This window comes from Nerophis ophidion, linkage group LG05, assembly GCF_033978795.1.
Source record: "Nerophis ophidion isolate RoL-2023_Sa linkage group LG05, RoL_Noph_v1.0, whole genome shotgun sequence".
Lineage (NCBI taxonomy): Eukaryota > Metazoa > Chordata > Actinopteri > Syngnathiformes > Syngnathidae > Nerophis > Nerophis ophidion.
Genome location: NC_084615.1, coordinates 29,185,625 through 29,207,686, shown reverse-complemented (window position 1 = coordinate 29,207,686; position 22,062 = coordinate 29,185,625). Strand labels below are relative to the sequence as shown.

General features: G+C 45.3%; 1 protein-coding gene across 1 annotated transcript; it reads left to right on the top strand.

Moving 5' to 3' along the window:
- The first annotated feature begins 826 nt into the window (after positions 1 to 826).
- On the top strand, positions 827 to 21,225 carry LOC133553673 (prospero homeobox protein 1-like). The gene is made up of 4 exons (XM_061902147.1): positions 827 to 1,869; positions 3,998 to 4,099; positions 4,203 to 4,397; positions 18,945 to 21,225. The coding sequence occupies exons 1-4, from the start codon at positions 940 to 942 to the stop codon at positions 19,104 to 19,106; spliced, it is 1,389 nt and encodes a 462-aa protein (XP_061758131.1). The 5' UTR covers positions 827 to 939; the 3' UTR covers positions 19,107 to 21,225.
- Positions 21,226 to 22,062: the final 837 nt, after the last annotated feature.

Below are 22,062 nucleotides of genomic sequence, written 5' to 3'. Positions count from 1 at the left end.
CCCCCTGACCCCGAAGGGAATAAGCGGTAGAAAATGGAGGGATGGATGGTAAATCATAAAATGCCCTAGTGACTGACATTATTTCCGGTCTTTCGCGGGCCGCATTCATTATAATTGGGCGGGCCAAATCTGGCCCCGGAGCCTTGAGTTTGACACTTGTGCTCTATAGCGTGCAACGCAGCCTACAGAATTTTACGGAACCTTTAAGAGACAAATCTGTTTGAATTTACATTAATTTTAAGTTATATTACATATGTCTTTTGCTGTGAATTTATTTTATTTTATTTTAATCTTTAATTTTTTTCTCCCAATCCCCCCCACTTGTTTGCCTGTATCTCACCTTTTTTGTAAGGGGCGCCGGAAGTTGGCAGACCCGTTAGCGATCCTGTTCTGTCTCCCTGCAATGTTTGTCTGATCTTGAATGGGATTGTGCTGAAATTTTTTATTTTCCTGAAGGAACTCTCCTGAAGGAATAAATAAAGTACTATCTATCTATCTATCTATCTATCTATCTATCTATCTATCTATCTATCTATAACAAAAGGATATGGTGAACCTTAGTCACGTGTTGTAATGTTACAGTACATTTTGATTACAGTATTTTAAGTAAGATTTACATTGTACAGCAAACTGTCTGTAAAACTGTGCATATGAATATAAACAACCTTGAATCTTTACTGTGGAAAAATACTGTTAAATGATGTACAATCCTGGGAATTATGGCAACAAGGGGACTGGCCACCAACTCGTGAGGACACACCCCCTTGCCTTAAAGGCAGCCCCAAATGAATGGAGTCTTTGAGTCCTGCTGCCCTCTTATCCTCGGAGAAGTTCCCTTGAACAGGAGGACCTCAGGTATGAATGTATATATAATTTTTTATCAACATTGATGAAGAAGATGCACTATTGATTGTTTCTCCTTTACTGCCTTCATCTGGCATGCATCTCAGGATGTGGAGCAAAAACTTGTGTTCCCGCATGAATGACTGCACTGCCCAGCAGCCCTTTGAGCCCGGATCAGAAGTAGCAGACGCGTTGAACCCCTTAGGACAAGTGGGTGAGAAGAGCAGGAAACTACTAGAAAGCCTTTATTATGGTAGCAGAGATAGTTCCGAAGAACATCCCTGCACTCCTGAGGCCAAATGGGATTGGAGCGGCCGCCAAGCAAAGCGTGCCCGAGTGGAGAACATCATTCGAGGTATGACGCCGGGTGATCGGATCGCAGATGTGGCGATGAAGGATGGGGGTGAAGAAACATCTGGGACGCAGGGGCAAGAAATGATGAAGGCGCTGCGATCCCAGATGAGGCAAGGGGCGGGTGACATGGTGAAAGAAAGTCTTGCAAAGTGTGAAAAAAGACCCCGAGAACGGAAGACCCCAAAGATGGACGCCTTCAGTTCCAAGGTGATGGCAGATGTTTTGAAGTACGAACTATCCAGAGCGGTCAGTCGGAGCGTTGACACCATTTTCAAAAGCATGCCCTTGCCACAAAAAGAAGATGGTGCAGAGTTTATTGCACATCCTTGTAAGGAAGAGTTGCAGGTACAAGATGTTCAAACCGAGGCGCTCTCTCTTGTGCTACAAAGACCACCAATAGAAGGATCAGCAGTCCACCAACTAAGTCTTGATTCTGGCCCTTTGGTCCTTAACTATTGCAACGCTCTCGGGCCCTGCTCAGAGACGGTGTCCAGACGGGCAACATTTGACCCACCGTGGAATTCGGTCGCAGTCCTATCAAAGGTCAATTCCAGGTCTTCAAGGAGCCCAACTGGTCACATGAGCGCAGTGGACGCCATGCTTTTGGACAATCTTTGCCTCCCGCATTTCAAGGATGAGTCTGGCAGAAAGAACAACCTTTATGTACTCAGCGTATCCTTTATGTCGTAAGTGTCAAAGTCGCGGCCCGCGAATGAATTATCTATGGTCCCCAGAATGATATCGGATTAGTATTAGAACGGGCCCGCAGGCCACAGCCGCCTGCTTGCTCTTTTGCACGCACCAAAATTCCATCAATGTTGGAACTAGGAATTTTCTAAATGGGGCCATCAAGTCAAAAAAATGGGTACATTTTTGGTGTTTTGAAAACAAATGATAAATGCAGTATCCTGTTTTATCTCACATTCTATATTGGGTTTTGGAAAAAATTTGGCACAAACGTTAATTTATTGAAAAAATAGTACAAAAGAAAATACATTTGTATGCATATGTAAATGTGTTCAGTAATAAACATTCATTCACTTTCTTCTTTCCTTCATGTATCTAAACTTTACCGCTGCCAGTAGTTTTTTCTATATTTTTATTGTAATATTTTCAGGATGTGTTTGTTCTATTTTTTGCCAAAGTAAGACAGAGAAAACAATCTCGAGTTGTCTTTATTTTTTAGTTTTAATGCCATGATTTTAATACGTGTGTGCACAGATTTTCCTCCTTGCGGCCCCTGGGCTAAAAGGAGTTTGACACCCCAGTTTAAGGTCTACAGTTCGGATGGCGGGAGGGCAATTTAAGGGACACAGACATGGATCAAGGTGGGATTGGGTTTGACAGCAAAGCATACTCGTGATCTGCGGATCGATACCAGATCTTTCTGCCCTAATATCGATTCTCAAATCAAAACATTGATAATTCAGCTATTTGAGATAGTGTATCAATAACTACAATAGTGTTAAAAAGTAACTCAACTTGTGAAAGAGGCAATGTGTCAATGTCGAATGCTTTTGTCAACATGTCCATGTAACTGAATTGTGACCTACCTTTTATTCCAGTTAATATAATTTTATTTACTTTAATGCTTTTGTTATGTTATGTAATGTTACTTGTTATTGTTTAAAACACCATACTCGAGTACTTTGTATGATTTTATCCTTTGTTTGGCTATATTCTTATACTTAAGTTTGAAATACTTACATAATAATCATTATAAAAATAATACCTGATATATAATGATACATGAATGAATACAATACATACATAGTAAATACGTAAGTGTATTATTGATGCTGTTATTTGACATGCATAACTTTTTAAATTTTAGCCGACACACTAAGATACATTTGCACAAAAGTACCCATATCGCCGATACCAGCCTGAATTTTCTCGGTATCGGATCAGAAATAAAGTCCTTGGTATCGCACATCACTCGTGTACATAAGTCACAGTAGTCAAACTCCAGGCCCGGGGGCCAGATCTGGCCTGCCACATCTTTTTATTTGGCACTCAAAAGCCTGGAAATAATATGAGTCATTAAAGTACGTTACATTTTTTTCCATTTTGACAGAAAAAATACATGCATTTTTTAAACATAAATATTATAATAGAACAAATATTTGATCATACATTCAAACAATGTTTTTGTCCAACTACAAATAAATACTTTATCTGCTTGACTTATGGTTTCAAAGCAAATTTGTCATAAAATTGTCAAATTTTATAATTAGATTTTACAGCGGCTTTATGAAATTTACTGTGGTTTTACAGCATTGTACGGTACATGAAAAAAAACGCAAAACTGTTTTGTAACTAAGCTGCCAGTTTTTTACTGTAAAAAACTATGGTACTGTTTTGCTATTCACAATAGTACACGGTAAAATCCGGCAGCTAACTTGCCAAAATTTTACTGTAAAAATACAGTTTTATATTTACAGTACAAAAAAAAAACCACTGTAGATTTTACAGTAAAATTTTATCAACTGAGCTGCCAATTTTGTACTGTGAAAAACAGTGGTACTGTTGTTTCCATTTACAGTGACATGCTGAAAAAAACACTGTAAATTTTACGGTAGAATTTTTTCGGCTCACCTGTCAGTTTTTCACTGTAAAATCTACCCTTTTTTTGTTAATACAATGTACGTAAAAAAAACCAAATCATTAAATGCATAGGCAATTGTGTAGTAATATCATTCATTGTTAGAAGTTGCCCTCTGAGGAATAACATTAACTGCGATATGGCCCTCAATTAAAAATACGTCGAGTGTGTTGTCCTTACCTGGAGCCCATTTAGGAAGGTCTGGCGACCAACCATCTGAAGAAAGCAAAGCTGATGTTCTTCTACACACGCTACCCAAGCTCAACGGTGCTAAAGGCGTGTTTCCGTGATGTGCAGGTGAGCAAACAAACGCCACTTCACCATCTCATCACTTTGACTATCACCGTGGGACAAAAGCTGATGAAAAGATCACTCACCTGTATCGCTCCCTCCCATCCAGTTGACGCGCTGCATCACCTCCCAGCTCATCAAGTGGTTCAGCAACTTCCGGGAGTTCTACTACATCCAGATGGAGAAGTTCGCCCGACACGCCGTCACGGGAGGGCCGGCCGACGACAGGGCGCTGTCTGTGGGGAGAGAGTCGGAGCTTTTCAGGGCCCTCAATATGCACTACAACAAAGGAAATGACTTCCAGGTGAGGTTTATGTCTTCAAATATGGAGAAAAAAAACAGTGACTGAGAGTGTTAAGCCCAATAGCGATCTGACTCAGGAAGTTTTGCACCAGTATTGATGAAATTCTTTTGCCTTTTTAATGAATACTCCTAAAAATTAGCGGCCTCTTTAAAGGGACATCGCTGGCGCTCAGGATATGCGTGCATGCCTGAATAAAATGGCCCCTGCTTTAAAACTCAATATTAATGGGCCAAAATAACTTATTAACTCTTAATTTGCAACTTCAGAAACTTCTGGGACGATTCTTATGTCACAGAAATATTATGTTAAGATTGTCTATTTTAGCTTTCGCTATGTTACGTAAAACACACATGGCATAGCTCAATATTTATGGAAATTGTGACATTTGTCTAAGTCAGTGGATTGTCAAACTGGTACCCGTACCACTTGGTACACCCCCAAAAAAATCACTTAATTAAAGTACAGTGTATTATTTTCCCGTATTCAAACACAATGTTACTGTTCAAACTGTGTATAATGTTAGAGGCCCAAAATATTTATTGTAAATAAATAAAACCTCTGCCTTGTTTTTAATGAATACTTAGGCCTACCATGCTACTATATTTTAAAGTTGTTTTTGTGGCGTTACAAAGAGCCAAGTGTTTTCTAAGGTGCTACTTGTTGAAAGATTTTGAGAACCACAAACTGCTCTAGGTTACAGACACACAACATCTAGTGATTAGTTCAAAGGAGGCGCAAGAAACAGTTCAGATTACGAAAAATAAAGGAAAAACATGCTTTCAAACCTGCTTATTTGTGTTTAGAGGTCACATGTATTGTAGTTTCTAAGACCATAAACAGTAGTCTGGGCCAAAATATGCTCCAGAAAAGGTGATTATCCTGGAGTACTACTTGTATTCTATTATGCTTTCTGCGCTTTAAAAAGCCCCGTATTAGTTGATTCAATTAAATGTTTGGCACATTTTATAGTCACAGATTCACTCCATCTGGGTGCTACCAGTTAAGAGGTAGAGACATTTTAACGCTAGGAAAGCAACACGATGACAAGGTGGTGGAGTCAAAAATGTTACCGTGCAGAACTACTGATATATATATATATATATATATATATATATACATATAATGCACAAATGTAAATGAGAGCCAGCGTACTCTGCAAGGGACATTAGTGTTTTGCAAGGCCATTGATTATCTGAAATGTGTAGCCAACTAGAGAAAAAAAAAAGTCTACTGCAGAGGACGCTGGTTGTCAGGAGGATATGCAAATACATTCTACACTAAGGTAAAGTGCATATTTCTATATACTTTGAGACAAGTCTTTTTTTCAAAGCACATTTTTTTTGTTGGAAGCATTAAATGGTAAATGGGTTGTACTTGTATAGCGCTTTTCTACCCCATTTTAAGGAGCCCAAAGCACTTTGAAAGTATTTCCACATTCATCCATTCACACACACATTCACACACTGATGGCGGGAGCTGCCATGCAAGTTGCTCACCAGGACCCATCAGGAGCAAGGGTGAAGTGTCTTGCCTAAGGACACAACGGACGTGACTAGGATGGTAGAAGGTGGGGATTGAACCAGTAACCCTCAGATTGCTGGCACAGCCACTCTACCAACTTCGCCACGTCGTCCCTATTAAGACAAAACCATAAAGCTGTGAGCAACGTTGAACGAGTTCTAGCCCACTTTGCACTGCTGGGTTCATGCAAGTCGGCCGGCACGTATAATGCTTGTGGTCAAGTGGTTCCCGATGGCTTGACCCCCCACCAAAATTTGTGTGACCCAAAAATATAAAATTTTTCGCCATAGCTGACAAGCATTCAAAATATGGGGTCAAAAAGGCATCCAAACGTATAGAACGGTGGTCCCCAAACTACGACCAGATACCGCCGCGGGTGGTCCAGAGTGAAAAAAAAAAGGTTATTAATTTTTTGTATCTGTCCTTTCTAGTCAATTTATCAATCAATTTTCTACCGCTTGTTACTCTGAGTTTCCTAGCCGGTCAGGCAAATATTGTCTAAAAATGCATTTTCCCATCACGCTCGCGCCGCAGCATCGGGCGAGCGAGTGCTCGCTCTTTCAATTAGTACAGGAGGGGAAAAAAAGGCCAAAACGTTGAGGAAATGTAAAATAGACTCCGAGTGTAGATTTGTTATTGTTCAGTGTAAGGAAAAGACAATTTGTCTAACCTGCAATAAGACAAATATATTATATATATATATATATATGTATATATATACATATATACATATATATAAATATATATATATATATATATATATATATATATACACACACACACACACACATATATGTATATATTGCCCGGCCCCTGACAATTTTTTTAAACTCAATGCACCCCCGGGTGAAAAAGTTTGGCAAGCCCTGGTATAGAAGAAAAAACACAGTAATTTCAATAGAGCACTTGCGGGGCTCTACATCACCCACATCCTGTCATTTGCAAAAAAAATTTGCAATTTATCATCACCCATCGGTTTAGTATGATCAGCTAAAGTGCAGAAATGATTGGTAATGGCATGGAGCAGTTTTCACCGCTAGACACCACTCACTACGATGAGGAAGGAAAAGGCCATCAGGCACTACATGGTGTTATTACTTCTACTAAATAAGCTCAAGATCTGAATTTGTGGAGCCAAGTTATTACCAATTTGTGTTTTGTGGCAAATCATTAAAGCAATGTTTGGCGCCATGCCACTCCCACATCCTATGGCACAACAAAATGTTTTTGTAAGCCATCATCACCTCTATGTAGCTGTCACTTTAACTTAAAAAAGTATGACCCCTTTTTTTTTTTTGCTGCAAAATGGCCAAAAACCATCGGAGCAAAGTATGATGCCATACCACGCCTGCATCTTATGGTGTAGGCCAGAGTTTTTTTTAACCTTTTTTGAGCCAAGGCACATTTTTTGCGTTGACAAAATGCGGAGGCACACCACCAGCAGAAATCATTAAGAACTGAAACTCAGTAGACAATAAAACGTTGTCGGCGCAATTGTTGGATATGACTTTCAAGCATAACCCAGCATGCTTCACTATAGCTCTTGTCTCAAAGTAGGTTGTGGAAGGTCTCCGACCCGGATCCTCTCCTGCTTCACGGACAGACCACACTCTGGCGCAGTGGTTACAGTTTCTTTAATGTTACCACACTCATACAGTTCACAATGTCTTTGGCTTTTCAGCTCAATCATGCAGTTTACAATGTCTTAGTTTTTTCCCTCCTCCGTCCCTCCTGCCGCCAACCACGTCATGATCTCCAACGCTACTGATAAAGGAACAGGTGATTAGATAACTTGTTCCAGCTGAGGTATCTGCTCACCTGTCTGCTGCTTCATGACCGGCTCCTGCACATGCCCAGCCCGCAGGGAACGCGTAGGCCACGCCCCTCTCCACATGCCTCCACCGCCCGACTCAGGCCGAGCAGTTGTCCGGCCGCGCCACCTCCCACCCCTCCATAGAGGGCCGAGAGAGAAAGTCGGCCACGGCCATCTGAGAGCCCGGCCTGTGGACCACCCGGAAGTTGTAAGGCTGTAGTGCAAGGTACTACCAGGTGTTCCACGCGTTTGTATTCCTCATGCGGTGGAGCCACTGGAGCGGTTTGTGGTCCGAGTAGAGACTGAAGGCGCGCCCCAACATGTAGTAGCAGAGGTCCCGACCGCCCACCGGATGGCAAGGCACTCACTCTCCACCGTGCTGTACCTTTCCTCCCGGTTCGAGAGCTTCCGACTGAGGTACAATATGGGGCGGTCGACGCCCTCCACCTGCTGGGACAGTACCGCCCCCAGTCCCCAACCCGACGCATCCGCCTGCAGACAGAAAGGGATCTCAAAGTTAGGCATGCGCAGCACCGGCTCCTCACAGAGGGCTTTCTTTACCTTCTCAAATCCCCGCTGGCACTGCTCCGTCCACTGGACCAGTTCTGGAGCACCCTTTCGGGTGAGGTCAGTCAATGGGCCAGTCAAGTCCGCGAACCGAGGAATAAACCGACGGTTGTATCACGCCAGCCCCAGAAACTGCCCTCACCTCTGTTTTAGTCTTGGGAGGTCGTACCTGCTGCCCCCCCAAGTGGTACCCCAGATACTGTACCTCCCTCCGGCGAACCGCGCACTTAGCCAGGTTGGCAGTGAGCCCCGCCCGCCTGAGGGACTCGAGCACCGCCTCCACCCGCTGTATGTGTTGTTCCCAGTTGCTACTCTGGATGATGACATCATCCAGGTAAGCAGCCGCGTATGCAGCGTAGGGCCGCGGTACACGGTCCATGAGACGCTGAAACGTGGCGGGCGCACCGAACAAGCCAAACGAAAGTGTCACAAATTGGTACAACCCGTCCGGAGTGGAGAAGGCCGTTTTTTCTCGGGACTCTGGAGACAAGGGAATCTGCCAGTAGCCCTTGGTTAAATCCAGTGTGGTGAAAACATTAGCAGTGCACAGCCGATCCAGGAGCTCGTCGACCCGGGGGATTGGGTATGCGTCAAAACAAGACTGTTCATTCACCCTGCGGCAATCTACATAGAATCGCACGGTCCGGTCCTTCTTCCCCACCAAAACAATGGGACTACACCATGCGCTGTGAGATTCTTCTATCACCCCCATCTCAAGCATGGTTTTTGATTCCTCCCACACAACTTTACGCTTGGGTTCGGAAAGCCTATATGGCCGAGACCGCACCGTAACCCCCGGGCTAGTCTCAATGTGGTGATGGAAGAGATTCGTGCGGCCGGGCCGTGATGAGAACACGTCAGCATAGTGCCACTGTAACTCAGCTACCTCCGCTCGCTGGGCCAATGTGAGCTGGTTGTCAAAGGAAAGCGGAGGGGTCGGTCCAGAGTGCGGGACCTCTGGCCCCAACTCCTCTTCCTCCTTTACTAATGTCGCCATGAAAACAGGCTCCGCCTGCCTCTATGCCTTCAGTAAGTTGATGTGGTATAACTGCGTGTCCCCCCGTCGGTCCGAGCGCCGAACCTCATAATCCACATCACTCACTTGCCGTGTGACCTCAAAGGGTCCTTGCCATTTGCAAGTAATTTAGAGCTTGAAGTTGGAAGCAATACAAGCACTTTTTCTCCCGGAGTGAATTAACGCAGTTGGGTTCCCCAGTTATACGTGCGCTGCTGACGCTTTTGGGCACGGAGCAAATTCTCGCGTGATAAGTGCCCCATCTTGTGGAGTTTTGCTCGCATGTCCATGACATACTGAATTTCTTTTTTGCTGGAGATTGGACCCTCCTCCCAGCTTTCTTTAATGACGTCCAAGACTCCGCGAGGCCTCCGGCCGTACAATAACTCAAACGGTCCAAAACCAAGTGAAGCCTGGGGTACCTCCCGGATCGCAAACAAGAGGGGAACCAACCATTTAACTCAATTCTGTTTGTCCTCGTGCATAAACTTACGGATCATGGTTTTCAACGTTTTAATTAACCTCTCCACCAGTCCATCCGTTTGTGGATGGAACACGCTGGTGCGGATCGCTTTTATCCCCAATTTTCCTTACAGTTCTTTTATGGTGCGCGACATAAAGGACGTTCCCTGGTCAGTCAACCTCTTTCGAGATTCCAACTCAGGAGATGACCTGAAACAGTGCTTGCGCAGCACTTTTGGTGGAGATAGAGAGCAAAGGCACTGCCTCGGGATACCGCGTTGCGTAATCTACTAGGACAAAAACAAAGCGATATCCCTGTGTACTCGAGTGAAATGGTCCGATGAGGTTCATGCCAATTCTCTCAAATGGAACCTCTATGAGCGGCAATGGGCGTAACGGTGCCCGTGGGGTGGCCGCTGGATTCACCAGCTGGCAGTCCGGGCAGGCTGCGCACCACTGGTGCACATCCGCCCGAAAGCCTGGCCAATAGAATCGGACCATGACCCGATTGTCTTGTCATACCCCAAATGTCCAGCCATTGGGTCAACGTGCGCCGCCTGGAAAATCATTTCCCGGTGGCGTTTTGGCACCAAAAACTGGGTGCATTCCTCCCCGGTTTGCGTGTCACGGCCCACTCGGTACAATCTATCCCTAATCACTGAAAAATGTGGGAATACTAGCGCTTTCCCCGGGCGGACCAGCTGACCGTCAATAAAGTCGACCTGGTCCCAGGCCTCGCGCAAGGTTTCATCATGGGACTGCTCGAGGGAAAAGACCCCCTTAGGTGGCCATCGAGGAGCCGGGGGGGCCTCCCGCGAAGCCCCCGCCGGTTCCCGCTCGGCACTCACGGATGAAGCAGCGGTGCCGCTAAGAACAGCGCGGATACTCCCCTCGCATACTGTCCGTAAACGCACCCCCACACATTGCGTCAATAAGAGGTTAAACACCGGCCAATTCGTCCCTAAATTTACAGGCTGCGTGAGTTGTGCGCTTACCGCAACTTTGACCCTATGCTTTTGTTAACCATATACAATTTCTATTGGGACAATAGGGTATACGTGCAGGTCCCCATGAATACACCTAATTTTCACCCGTGTTGCCTGCCTCAAAACCCCAGGCCGAACCAGGTTTTGGTGGATCTGGGACTGCTTACAGCCCGGATCAGCCATGGCCCGGTATGTACTCCCTTGTACCCTTACCGGGACATAGTACGTCTCCCCCGGATCGAGGGCGGGTGATGGTGGCCTGGCAACCCTCATCACCTGCCCCACCTCCATTATGGAGCACGTGACCGGGCTGTCCGCACCCCCAACACACCGACCCCGGTAGTTGAGGTGACCTCTGCGAGGGAATCCCCCTCTCCGCAGCGCTGGTACCCTGCAACATGTGAACGGCAATTGGGTTATATTTCTGTGTCCCCCCCTTTGTGGTGTGTGTGCGGGTATGTGGATTTCTCAGTGTGCCAGGGTGGGGAACCTGTTCCTCATGACTGGGGGACTTGGTCCTTTCCATCCCGCCCCATCGTGGGGCGAGTCGACGGCAGGGCGCTGAGGTGGATCCCGCGGCCGTCTTCGGGGTTTCCTCCCGCTGCACCGCCAGGTGTTCCTCCGCTAACTTCACTGCCGCTTTAAAGTCCAGAGGGCTGTGGTACCTCACCCAAGCTGAGGTCCTGTTCGGGATGGCGTCCAGAAATTGTTCCAGGATGATGGCCTCCAGCATCTTCGGGTCCTGTCCGTAGGGCCAGAGCCACCGGGTCGCTGCCTCCCTCAGACGGTATGCGTACACGAACGGCCGGGCGTCTGGCTTCAGCCTCAATGCCCTGAACTTCCGGCGGAGGTCTTTGGGGTTGCTGCCGACTCGATCCAAGATGGCATGCCGGAGGTTGGCATATTGCAGGCGGGCGGCTGCCGGGAGGCTCAACCCCGCCCGCTGTGCCTCCCTCACCAGGAGCGGCAGCAGTTTTGCTCCCCATTCCTCTTCCAGCCACCTGTTTGCTGCTGCTGTCACCTCAAAGACAGCAAGGAACGTCTGGGATCCTCACCTTCTACCACGTGCTTCATGGTCAATCCCCATCCCGCTGTCTCTGCTCTGTCCATCAGGTTTTTAAGCAAATGCATTTGTTGTTGGCTCGCCGCTGACACCTGGGACCAAGTGCCTCCAGGGGAGTTGGTGCCGATATTTTCCCGCAAGTTCTTCCTCGTTGGGTGCCACTGTGGAAAATCTCTGACCCGGATCCTTTCCTGCGTCACGGACATACCACACTCTGGCGCAGTGGTTACACTTTCTTTAATGTTACCACACTCACACAGTTCACAATGTCTTTGGCTTTTCAACTCAATCATACAGTTCACAATGTCTTTGGCTTTTCAACTCAATCATACAGTTCACAATGTCTTTGGTTTTTCCCTCCTCCGTCCGTCAGTCTCTCCCCCCTGCCACCAACCACGTCATGATCTCTAATGCTGCTGATAAAGGAACAGGTAATTAGATAGCTCATTCCACCTGAGGTATCTGCTCACCTGTCTGCTGCTTCATGACGGGTTCCTGCACATGCCCCGCCCGCAGGGAACGCGTAGGCCACACCCTCTCCACATAGGTGTACTGTCACATCACCCCGTGACTTATTTGGACTTCTTGGATGTTTTCCTGTGTGTAGTGTTTAAATTCTTGTCTTGCGCTTCTTTTTTGTTGTTTTTTTCTCTTTTTTTTGGTATTTTTCTGTAGCGGTTTCATGTCTTCCTTTGAGCGATATTCTCCTCATCTACTTTGTTTGAGCAATCAAGAATATTTTGGTTGTTTTTGTCCTTTGTGTGTACATTGTTGATTGTCATGTCATGTTCAGATGTACATTGTGGACGCCGTCTTTGCTCCACAGCAAGTCTTTGCTGTCTTCCAGCATTCTGTTTTCGTTTACTTTGTAGCCAGTTCAGTTTTAGTTTCGTTCTGCATATATAGCCTTTCCTGACATGAATTGCCTTTTCTTTAGGGCATTCACCTTTTGTTTATTTTTGATTTAAGCATTAGACATCTTTTTACCTGCACCCTGCCTCTCGCTGTTTCCGACATCTACAAAACAATTAGCTACCGGCTGCCACCTACTCATATGGAAGACTATTACACGGTTACTCTGACGATTTCTGGACAATACAGACACTCACCAATGGCACATTGGTTGCGCATTATAATTACTGGTTTGCATAAAATATTTTTAACCCAAATAGATGAAATTAGATAATCTCCCACTGCACACCAGACTTTATCTCACGGCACACTAGTGTGCCACGGCACAGTGGTTGAAAAACACAGGTGTAGGCATATCTTGTTCGCGATTTATGTATGTGTACCTGTATGTGTAGTATCTGTAATTTTTTCCACGACTCATTTAGTCGAATGAAAATTTTGAGAAAAAAATGTGTCTGGGGGACGGTATATCTGAATTTTAGGAACACTAATACAAAACTTCACAATAACGTCTGATTGAATGCTAAAAACATTGTGACAGACTGCCTTAAAAAACTAAATGGAATTTTAATTTTTTTTACCGTATGATACACCCAGAACGTACATGAAAATAAAGAATGTGGAATTTACAATATTGAACAATAAAACAATATGATCAATATAACACTGAATATTGACAACATATGAACATCACACCCCATCTCGATCGACATTTTACAGACAAGCAAAATGCAAAAAACAGCCAAATATTAACGGAAAGGGAAAAAAGAAACCCCACCTAATATCTGCTATACCAATAAGCTTTAGAATTTTGTTGTAAAAATCTCCTTCCGTATCTGTCCCTGGCACCCGCATTTTAGGCTTGCTTTGGAAACTCTCTGTGGAAACGCTCCCCACCCACATTGCTTGGTTCCCCGCCTGAGCTGCTGTGACATAGATGACCATAGTCACTAATTTGATAACCATAGTAAATTCCAACCATTGAAATACTTTGTATAGTTCAAGACTTTCGGTAAACTAAAAACACAACAGCACATCATATTGGCAGCTACAGTTCCCATCTTAAAGATCTAAAAAAATTATTTGGGAATGTCCGGCGAGCCAGATTGAAAAGCTTAACGGGCTGCATGCGGCCCCCGGTCCATAATTTGCCCAGATCTGTCCTATGAGGAGTTTGTTAAAGCACATCTTTTTATCGCCTGAAAATGGAAGACGAAAACAAAGATGGCCAACTTCTTCCTGATCGTTTTCAGGTATGGGTTCCTGAGGCTTTTATGTGTGCTTCCTGTCATGATAGACGTCTCCTGCGATTTTAGTGTAACTGGTAGGAGGAGCAGAATTTTTTTGTAATTTTAAAGGTGGCACTAGAGAGCCAATTTTGAAATTCTATTTGCAGGAACCCCACAATATAAAATGTTGTCATACATGACACAATTTCAAAATATGGGCCATTTTTTGTGCATGTTCGTGGCCTCAAAAAGGTGTCCAAACGTATTGAAGAAAAAACAGCAATTTCAATAGGGCCTTTGCGGGGCCTTAATTATCAACACTACAGCAATAGGGAATAATATACGTTAGCTTCTCAAAAGTTCAATTACTTTCTTTGATTGATAATTTAAAAAATAGCATCATGACTCCTGTTTTTCCCGCTGGTCTCAGCAGAATCTGTCTAGGTTGCTGGTGTGTGACAGTGACAGGAAGAAAAGCTCAGAGTCTAAATTGTTTGGCACCAGCTGTTGGTTTGCATATTTAGGTCTCCAGATAAAACCCCCTTTTTTTTCGAGAAAAATATATAAGTGGAGGTTGCCTCCTAGTGGGTGCTGTTGATCACACACTTTCACTTGAGTCCAGCATTCCACAAAGCTATATTGCTCGTTAATGTTCATAACACGACTCTTGCCTTTACAGTCCGCCTCATCAGATGTTTGTCTCTTTGTTCTCTCCAAGCCGTCGTCCTCCTTCCGCTCCCGACCGCTTTTGATCAAGACAACAATTGATTAGACAAATAGTCCCACCTGGGCAATCTAATCACCTGTCAGCTATGTTCCAAAGCCGGCCCTGGCACACCCCGCTCCTGCAGCCAGCACGCCGACCACGCCCCCTTCCACATACCTTCACCGCCAGATTTAGGCCAGGAAATCGTCTGGCCGCGGATACTCCCCCCACTCTGAACTTGTAGGGCTGCAAAGCTGGATACCAATGGGTGATCTGTGCGTTGGCATTCTTAATGCGGTAGAGCCATTGGAGGGGTTTGTGTTCCGAGTAGAGGCCAAACTAGCGCCCCAGCAGGTTGTACTGGAGGGCACCGACCGCCCACCGAATGGCGAGGCACTCCCTCTCCACCGTGCTGTACCTCGCCTCTCGGTCCAACAGTTTTCTGCTGATGTACAGCACAGGGCAGTCAACGCCCCCCGCCTGCTGGGACAAAACGGCTCCCAACCCTCTGCCCGATGCGTCCGCTTGCAGGCAGAACAGGAGGGACCTTGTAAAGGGCCTTCTTAACACTCTCAAAATGCCTGCTGGCACTTCCCCGTCCGCTGGACCAGTTCTGGAGCACCTTTTCGGGCGAGGTCAGTTAGTGGGCTGGTCTGTTCCGCAAACCAGGGGGTGAACTTCCGGTAGCAACCTGCCACCCCTAAAAACTGCCTCACCTCTTTTTTTGACTTGGGGGCCGGGCAGGCCACAATTGCGACTGTTTTGCCAACCTGCGGGTACCCCAGATATCGTACCTCCGTGTACTTTGCCGGGTTGGCGGTGAGCCCCGACCGCCTCAGGGACTCGAGGACAGCCCCCACCCTCTGCAATGCTTCGCCCAGCTGCAAAGCTGGATACCAATGGGTGATCTGTGCGTTGGCATTCTTAATGCGGTAGAGCCATTGGAGGGGTTTGTGTTCCGAGTAGAGGCCAAACTAGCGCCCCAGCAGGTAGTACTGGAGGGCACCGACCGCCCACCGGATGGCGAGGCACTCCCTCTCCACCATGCTGTACCTCGCCTCTCGGTCCAACAGTTTTCTGCTGATGTACAGCACAGGGCAGTCAACGTCCGCCGCCTGTTGGGACAAAACGGCTCCCAACCCTCTGCGTCCGCTTGCAGGCAGAACAGGAGGGAAAAATCAGGAATGTGCAGGACTGGAACCTTGCAAAAGGCCTTCTTAGCCCTCTCAAATGCCTGCTGGCACTTCCCCGTCCGCTGGACCAGTTCTGGAGCACCTTTTCGGGTGATGTCAGTTAGTGGGCTGGTCTATTCCGCAAACCAGGGGATGAACCTCCGGTAGCAACCTGCCACCCCTAAAAACTGCCTCACCTCTTTTTTTGACTTGGGGGACGGGCAGGCCACAATTGCGGCTGTTTTCTCAACCTGCGGGTGCACCTGCCCTCCTGCCAAGTGGTACCCCAGATACCGTACCTCCGTGTACTTTGCCAGGTTGGCGGTGAGCCCCGACCGCCTCAAGGACTCCAGGACAGCCCCCACCCTCTGCAATGCTTCGCCCAGCTGCCACTCTGGATGATGACATAATCCAGGTATGCGGCAGCATATGCAACGTGTGTACGCAGTACACGGCCCAAAAGTCTCTGAAATGTGGTGGGCGCACCGAACAAGCTCACAAACTGGTATAATCCTTCCACAGTGGAGAACGCTGTGTTTTCCTTGGACTCTGGAGACAAGGGAATCTGCCAGTAGTGCCATTGGGATACCGGGGTGGCTTCTTGCGAAGCCTCCGCCAGTTCTCCCTCCCCTTTGGCAGCATCAGATTACCTCGCGTCTACCGGTCGTGAGCACACCCCTGCGCACTGTTCCACTAACTCATTAAACCCCGCCCAATTGGGCCCCAAGATTAAGGGGAAAACTTACAGCTACCTTAACACTATTTTTCCCTAAAACATTTTTTTCCACCGGCAAGATAGAGTACTCATAAATATCCCCATGCCCACATTTAATCCTTATCCGTGTATCCCTGCTTAACGCCCCGGGTTGAACCTGGCCCTGTTGGATCATGGACAGCTCGCAGCCCGAATCCACCATTACCCGGTGTGTACTTCCTTGTATCCTTACCGGTACATAGTCCGGGGGAGGGCGCCGGAGGACCAACAACCCGGATCACCTGCCCCACCTACATGAGCGGGCATTCCCACCGCTCGTGACCGGGCTGCCTCCACCTCCAGCACGAATACCCAGGCATTCGAGGAGCCGTTTGCGGGGGGACCACAGCATCCGATGAGGCCGGGACCTGAGGGCCTGAAAAAACAGGAACTTTTGTGGTCCGGGGCCACGGCGCTGGCACTGGATGCTCAATCATCCTGCCGTCGGCCTTCCTTGGCTGCAACCCACGCACTGCCGCGTCACGCAACTGCTTCCCCAGCACGAAAGGCCAATCCTCCAGACCCAGCGCCTGTGGTCTTCGCTGGAACACCACGTCCAGTACAGCACCGCCCTACTCAGGTCCCTGAACCTCATCCGAGAAGATGGCAGTAGGCTGAGCGCCACTCGTTGCGCTTTCCCCGCCAGCAGTGGCAACAGCCGTACTGCCCACTCCTCTTCTGGCCAAGCGCATGCCACCGCTGTGGCCTCAAACATGTCCAGAAATGCCTGTGCATCCTCCGCCTCATACATCCGATGTACGACCACGGCCACTGATGTTGGCGCCGCTGCTCCGACCCGCTCCGCCAATGCTTGCAGGATCTGGCTCTGCTGCGCCACCAACACTTTGATCGCCTCCATCTGCCGTTTTGCTGGTCGCTGCCACCTCCGCCAGGACTTGCCCCAACGCTGCTAGTGGGTTGGGTGCTGTCATGGTCCGTGATCCGTTCTTTGTTTGGGGCGCCAAATGTGGAGGTTGCCTCCTTGTGGGTGCTGTTGATCACACACTTTCACTTGAGTCCAGCCTTCAGAGTTCCACAAAGCTTCATTGCTCGTTAATGTTCGTAACACGACTCTTGACTTTTTAGTCCAGCTCAACAAATGTTTGTCTTTTCCTTCTCTCCAAGCCCTCCTCCTCCTTCCGCTACTGATCAAGACAACCATCCACAGCTGGGCAATCTAATCATGTGTTCCAATACCATATCATGTGGTCCACCCCGCTCCTGCAGCCAGCGTGCCAACCACGCCCCCCTTCACAATATATTATCTTATAATCATGTCAATATTGTACTTACCTTGCTTTAACGTGGTCAATTTGGAATACAAATATGCACTGTGTGTATAAATATATATATATAAATTGTGTATGTGTATATATACATATATATAATGTGTATGTGTGTATATACAGTGTATATATATATATATATATATATATATATATACATACATATAGCAGTACCTCTGTCACAATTTGTTTAGCATCTCGTCGATCGTAAAGCTAAACACTGCATGTAACAACCATTCATCCGTGTATGATTCTGCGAAATCAAGTGGCCAGTGTGTCAGTGACAGTTTCAGTTACATTTGACCTTTAAATACATTTATGGGGAATCATTATCTTTTCGTTGTAACAGTAGCTATGCAGAATGTGAAAGGTGCAACTCTGGCCAATGCGCCACGTCGTGAACAGAAAACCTTATTCAGCGCGACAAGATAAAAAATAATCGTACTTTAAAGAATTGTTATTTTTTAGTTAAAATTAACATTGATGAGGGCAACAAAAATCTGTGTCAAACACGGCAAGCAACGCCTGACTACAATTTTGTACAAGCGGTCACTGGTGAGGCATTAAAAGCACTTCCAGATAAACATTCAAACGAAAACGGAATTGTATCAGTGACATGTTTTTTCCCCAAAGTTACACACTATTCACGGTATTAAGGCACAGAGAATCACTCCTTGTGATTCATTCGTAATAGCCCTAGTCCTATTATATACTGAGGTACCACTGTGTATGTATGTATATTATACGTACATACACATACAGTATATATACACACACCCACATACATATGTATATATACATATACACACACACACGCACGCACGCACGCACACACACACACACACACACACACACACACACACACACACACACACACACACACACACACACACACACACACACACACACACACACACACACACACACACACACACACACACACACACACACACACACACACACACACACACACACACACACACACACACACACACACACAGTGTGTGTATGTAGAGTATATTTGGTGTAAAAGGGCCTAATTTCAGTCTTTGCACAAACAGGTCCCGGATCGGTTCCTGGAAGTGGCAGCGATTACACTGAGACAATTCTACATTGCCATTTCTACAGGCAAGGATCGAGATCCATCCTGGAAAAAAGCCATCTACAAAGTGATCTGTAAACTGGACACAGACATTCCTGCTGAGTTCATGAGTATTGAATGAAATAACAGTCATGCAGACTACTAGATTAGATTAGATAGTACTACTGTACGTCCTTTGCCACAGTCGTCAGTCACAATGTGGACTTACTTTCAATGGGGATCAAAACCTAGCACATGTCAATTGAAATTAGGTAAGAACATGACTGCTTCAATAGCAGCTGGTCCTGCAGTAGACTGGGCAGCACAATGTAATTACCAGACTTGTAAAGCATTTACACAGTCAATAGAACAATGGTATATGATAGCCCTAAAAAATGTGATCGAAAAACTTATTTTGTATGTCACACACAAATTACAGCTTGTGGGAGAAGTATTGTTTGTTAGTCCACATACCATTAGAAAAAGCAATGTTGACACAAAGTTTATTAGATCCGCAAAGCTTTTCAGTGCGTAGCTTTGTTAAACAATTTCCAAGACATTCACGTAAAAAAAGCAGTCAATTATTGATGCATATTTAATGACACTTGAATTTTCACCTACAAACAAATTGAGTAGAACAAAAACATCTCTATAATGCTAAATTAACATTTGCTGAATTGAAACACATTTCTTTGACAAGTTTGTAATTAAGTCGCCACAAGTCTAATGAGGGATGTTAGCGCATTTTTCCACGTCACGTTGTAGTGGTCAAAGGCCAAATTTATTGGCCTTTGAGCAGGATCTTAACCTTCAGCAGATTATACATAAAACTGAGATCTATGCTTTGATGAGCCACGCAAGAACTTTTAGTTTCCAAAACGTATCTCCCATTTCAAATTCTCTCTGGCAATTTTTAGTCGAAGTTTGACGTTCCGCTGTGAGAACAATGGAGTTTTTGTTGGAGGTGGCCCTGAAGTCCACCACAATGAAGCACCCTCACAATATGACGTGAAACATCAAGTCAATATGGGAAATGGCGGAAATTCTAATTCACGTCTGGAATTAGAATCCAGTATTTAGTTCTAGAAATGTTGCTTATTTTACCACATCCAGGCTTATATTTGCCAAAATTAGTTTTGTACTTTTGCATCGCACAGGCTCAACTATCTTCAATCTGAGGTCCACAATGATTCTCTTACTTTTTGGCAAGATGATTTCCCTTCCCAACAAGACACCTCGAGAGCAAGTCTCTTACGATCAACTGATACAAACGTCACTTTTTGGGTCCCTTCAATGAGACTGAGTGTTAATGACTGCTCATATATGCTTCAAAACTAATTGGTGTGTTTTAAAGCTCAAACTTACATGGGGGCTACAGTAATAACGTTGACCATGTCAGTTTCACTATAATTGTTTCATTCAGACATTTAAAAATGTACCAAAATGAGGCCATACCATTGAGGAATGGTTTCGTATAAATTATGTTATGAACATTGTAGGCACTGGACAATATTTGAGAAATGTTCAAACGTTCCTAGGGAGCTAATCTTTTTGACCCTGACATTGTTTTGGGTATGCGGTTAATCAGCAGCAGTGGTTACATTGTGTTAATTAGCATTGGGGATTACTCATTTGCCCACGCTCTTCTTAATAGTATCGCAATAAAAATCCTTTCATTCCAACGTCTTGAACATATACGTGTTCGAAGCAGATGTCTTAAGGAAAAGTAAATATATAGTAAAGAGCTGCGGTTAAAAAACCTTTGAGACACTTTTTGGCTTTTTTGTTTCTTTAAAGTGAAGTGAATTATATTTATATATCGCTATATCTTAAGTCACTCAAAGCGCTTTATGTAGTAAAACCCATTATCTACATCTTTAAGCAACATTTAATCCAGTGTGGGTGGCACTGGGAGTAGGTGGATCGAGTGTCATGCCCAAGGACACAATGACAGTGACTATGAAGGTGGAAGCGGGAATCAAACCTGGAACATTCAATCTGCTGGCGCGGCCGCTCTACCAGCTGAGCCACGCCTCCCCCAAAAAGTTTTCTTGGAAATGTTGCAAAATGAGTAAATGACGCAAGTGGAAATAAAAGTTATGCACTGGTCTTTGTACTCACCATGAACTCATGCAGCAAGAGTTTGTTCTTCAGTCTTGACAGATGGTCCTTGGGTTCAGTGTGACTTTCCAATCAATACAAGACTGTTGATAACGACGGGAATTCCAGGAAGTTCTTCAGGTTATAATGATGGAAGTGTATCCTCTTCATAAAAAATGTTTAATTTGTGAAAGTGCAGCTGACATCTTCAAAAGTAATAAAGCTAGATGTACGATAGAACAGTGTTTCTCAAAAGTGTATTATACAGTGGACTCAAATGGTTTAGCAGTCGAACAACTCGAAAACTGACTTACATATACATGCTGGAATTATGTTTCCTTTCAATGAACCGTAGTTCCACAATACTCCCAGCGCTCATGCAGCCCTCACCCAAGACGGTTTATACAATAGTGGATATGTTGAGAACGGGACAAGAGTTAAAAATGGATGGATGATTCATTTTCAGCAGCTAAAGGGCAACTGCTCCAACAAGATGTACAGCAGGGCTTCTTAACCTTTTTGACGGTCCCACTCAAATATAAACACTGAATTCGTAATTTTACTCTTGGTTTTAATCGTATTCAATAATTACATCTAACCGACATACAGTTTAACAACCTTGTCAAATGTTATGAAACCATGTGTTGATCACAATTTTTTTTAATTTAGCACATAAACCTTAGGCTTAGGGTAGGCTGATAACAAAAACAAGCACTAATAAATAACTGATGTAAATTATGTAGTGATTAAGTAAATAAACTAAATAATAATAGATGTTTACCTGTCAATAAAATTCAAGTTAAAAAAGACACAGCTTCACCACTTCAGTCATCATTTTTGAGCTAATTAAACTTCTCTATAACTTGACCTCCAGACTTCTTCTGTTTTGAAATTGTAATAACTGCCACAAGTGGTGGAAAAGTGTATTACAAGGACCACCGCTGAGAAACCGGTATTTTTGGCGGCTCTCTCTAGGGTGCTCGCCGCCCAAAAATGGG

Excerpts from the sequence above, each read along its gene's own strand:
- LOC133553673 (XM_061902147.1), top strand. The coding sequence starts at position 940 with ATGCATCTCAGGATGTGGAGCAAAAACTTGTGTTCCCGCATGAATGAC. Across the intron at positions 4,100-4,202 it reads CGTGTTTCCGTGATGTGCAG|TTGACGCGCTGCATCACCTC; the intron begins GTGAGCAAACAA and ends CCTCCCATCCAG. Across the intron at positions 4,398-18,944 it reads ACAAAGGAAATGACTTCCAG|GTCCCGGATCGGTTCCTGGA; the intron begins GTGAGGTTTATG and ends TTGCACAAACAG.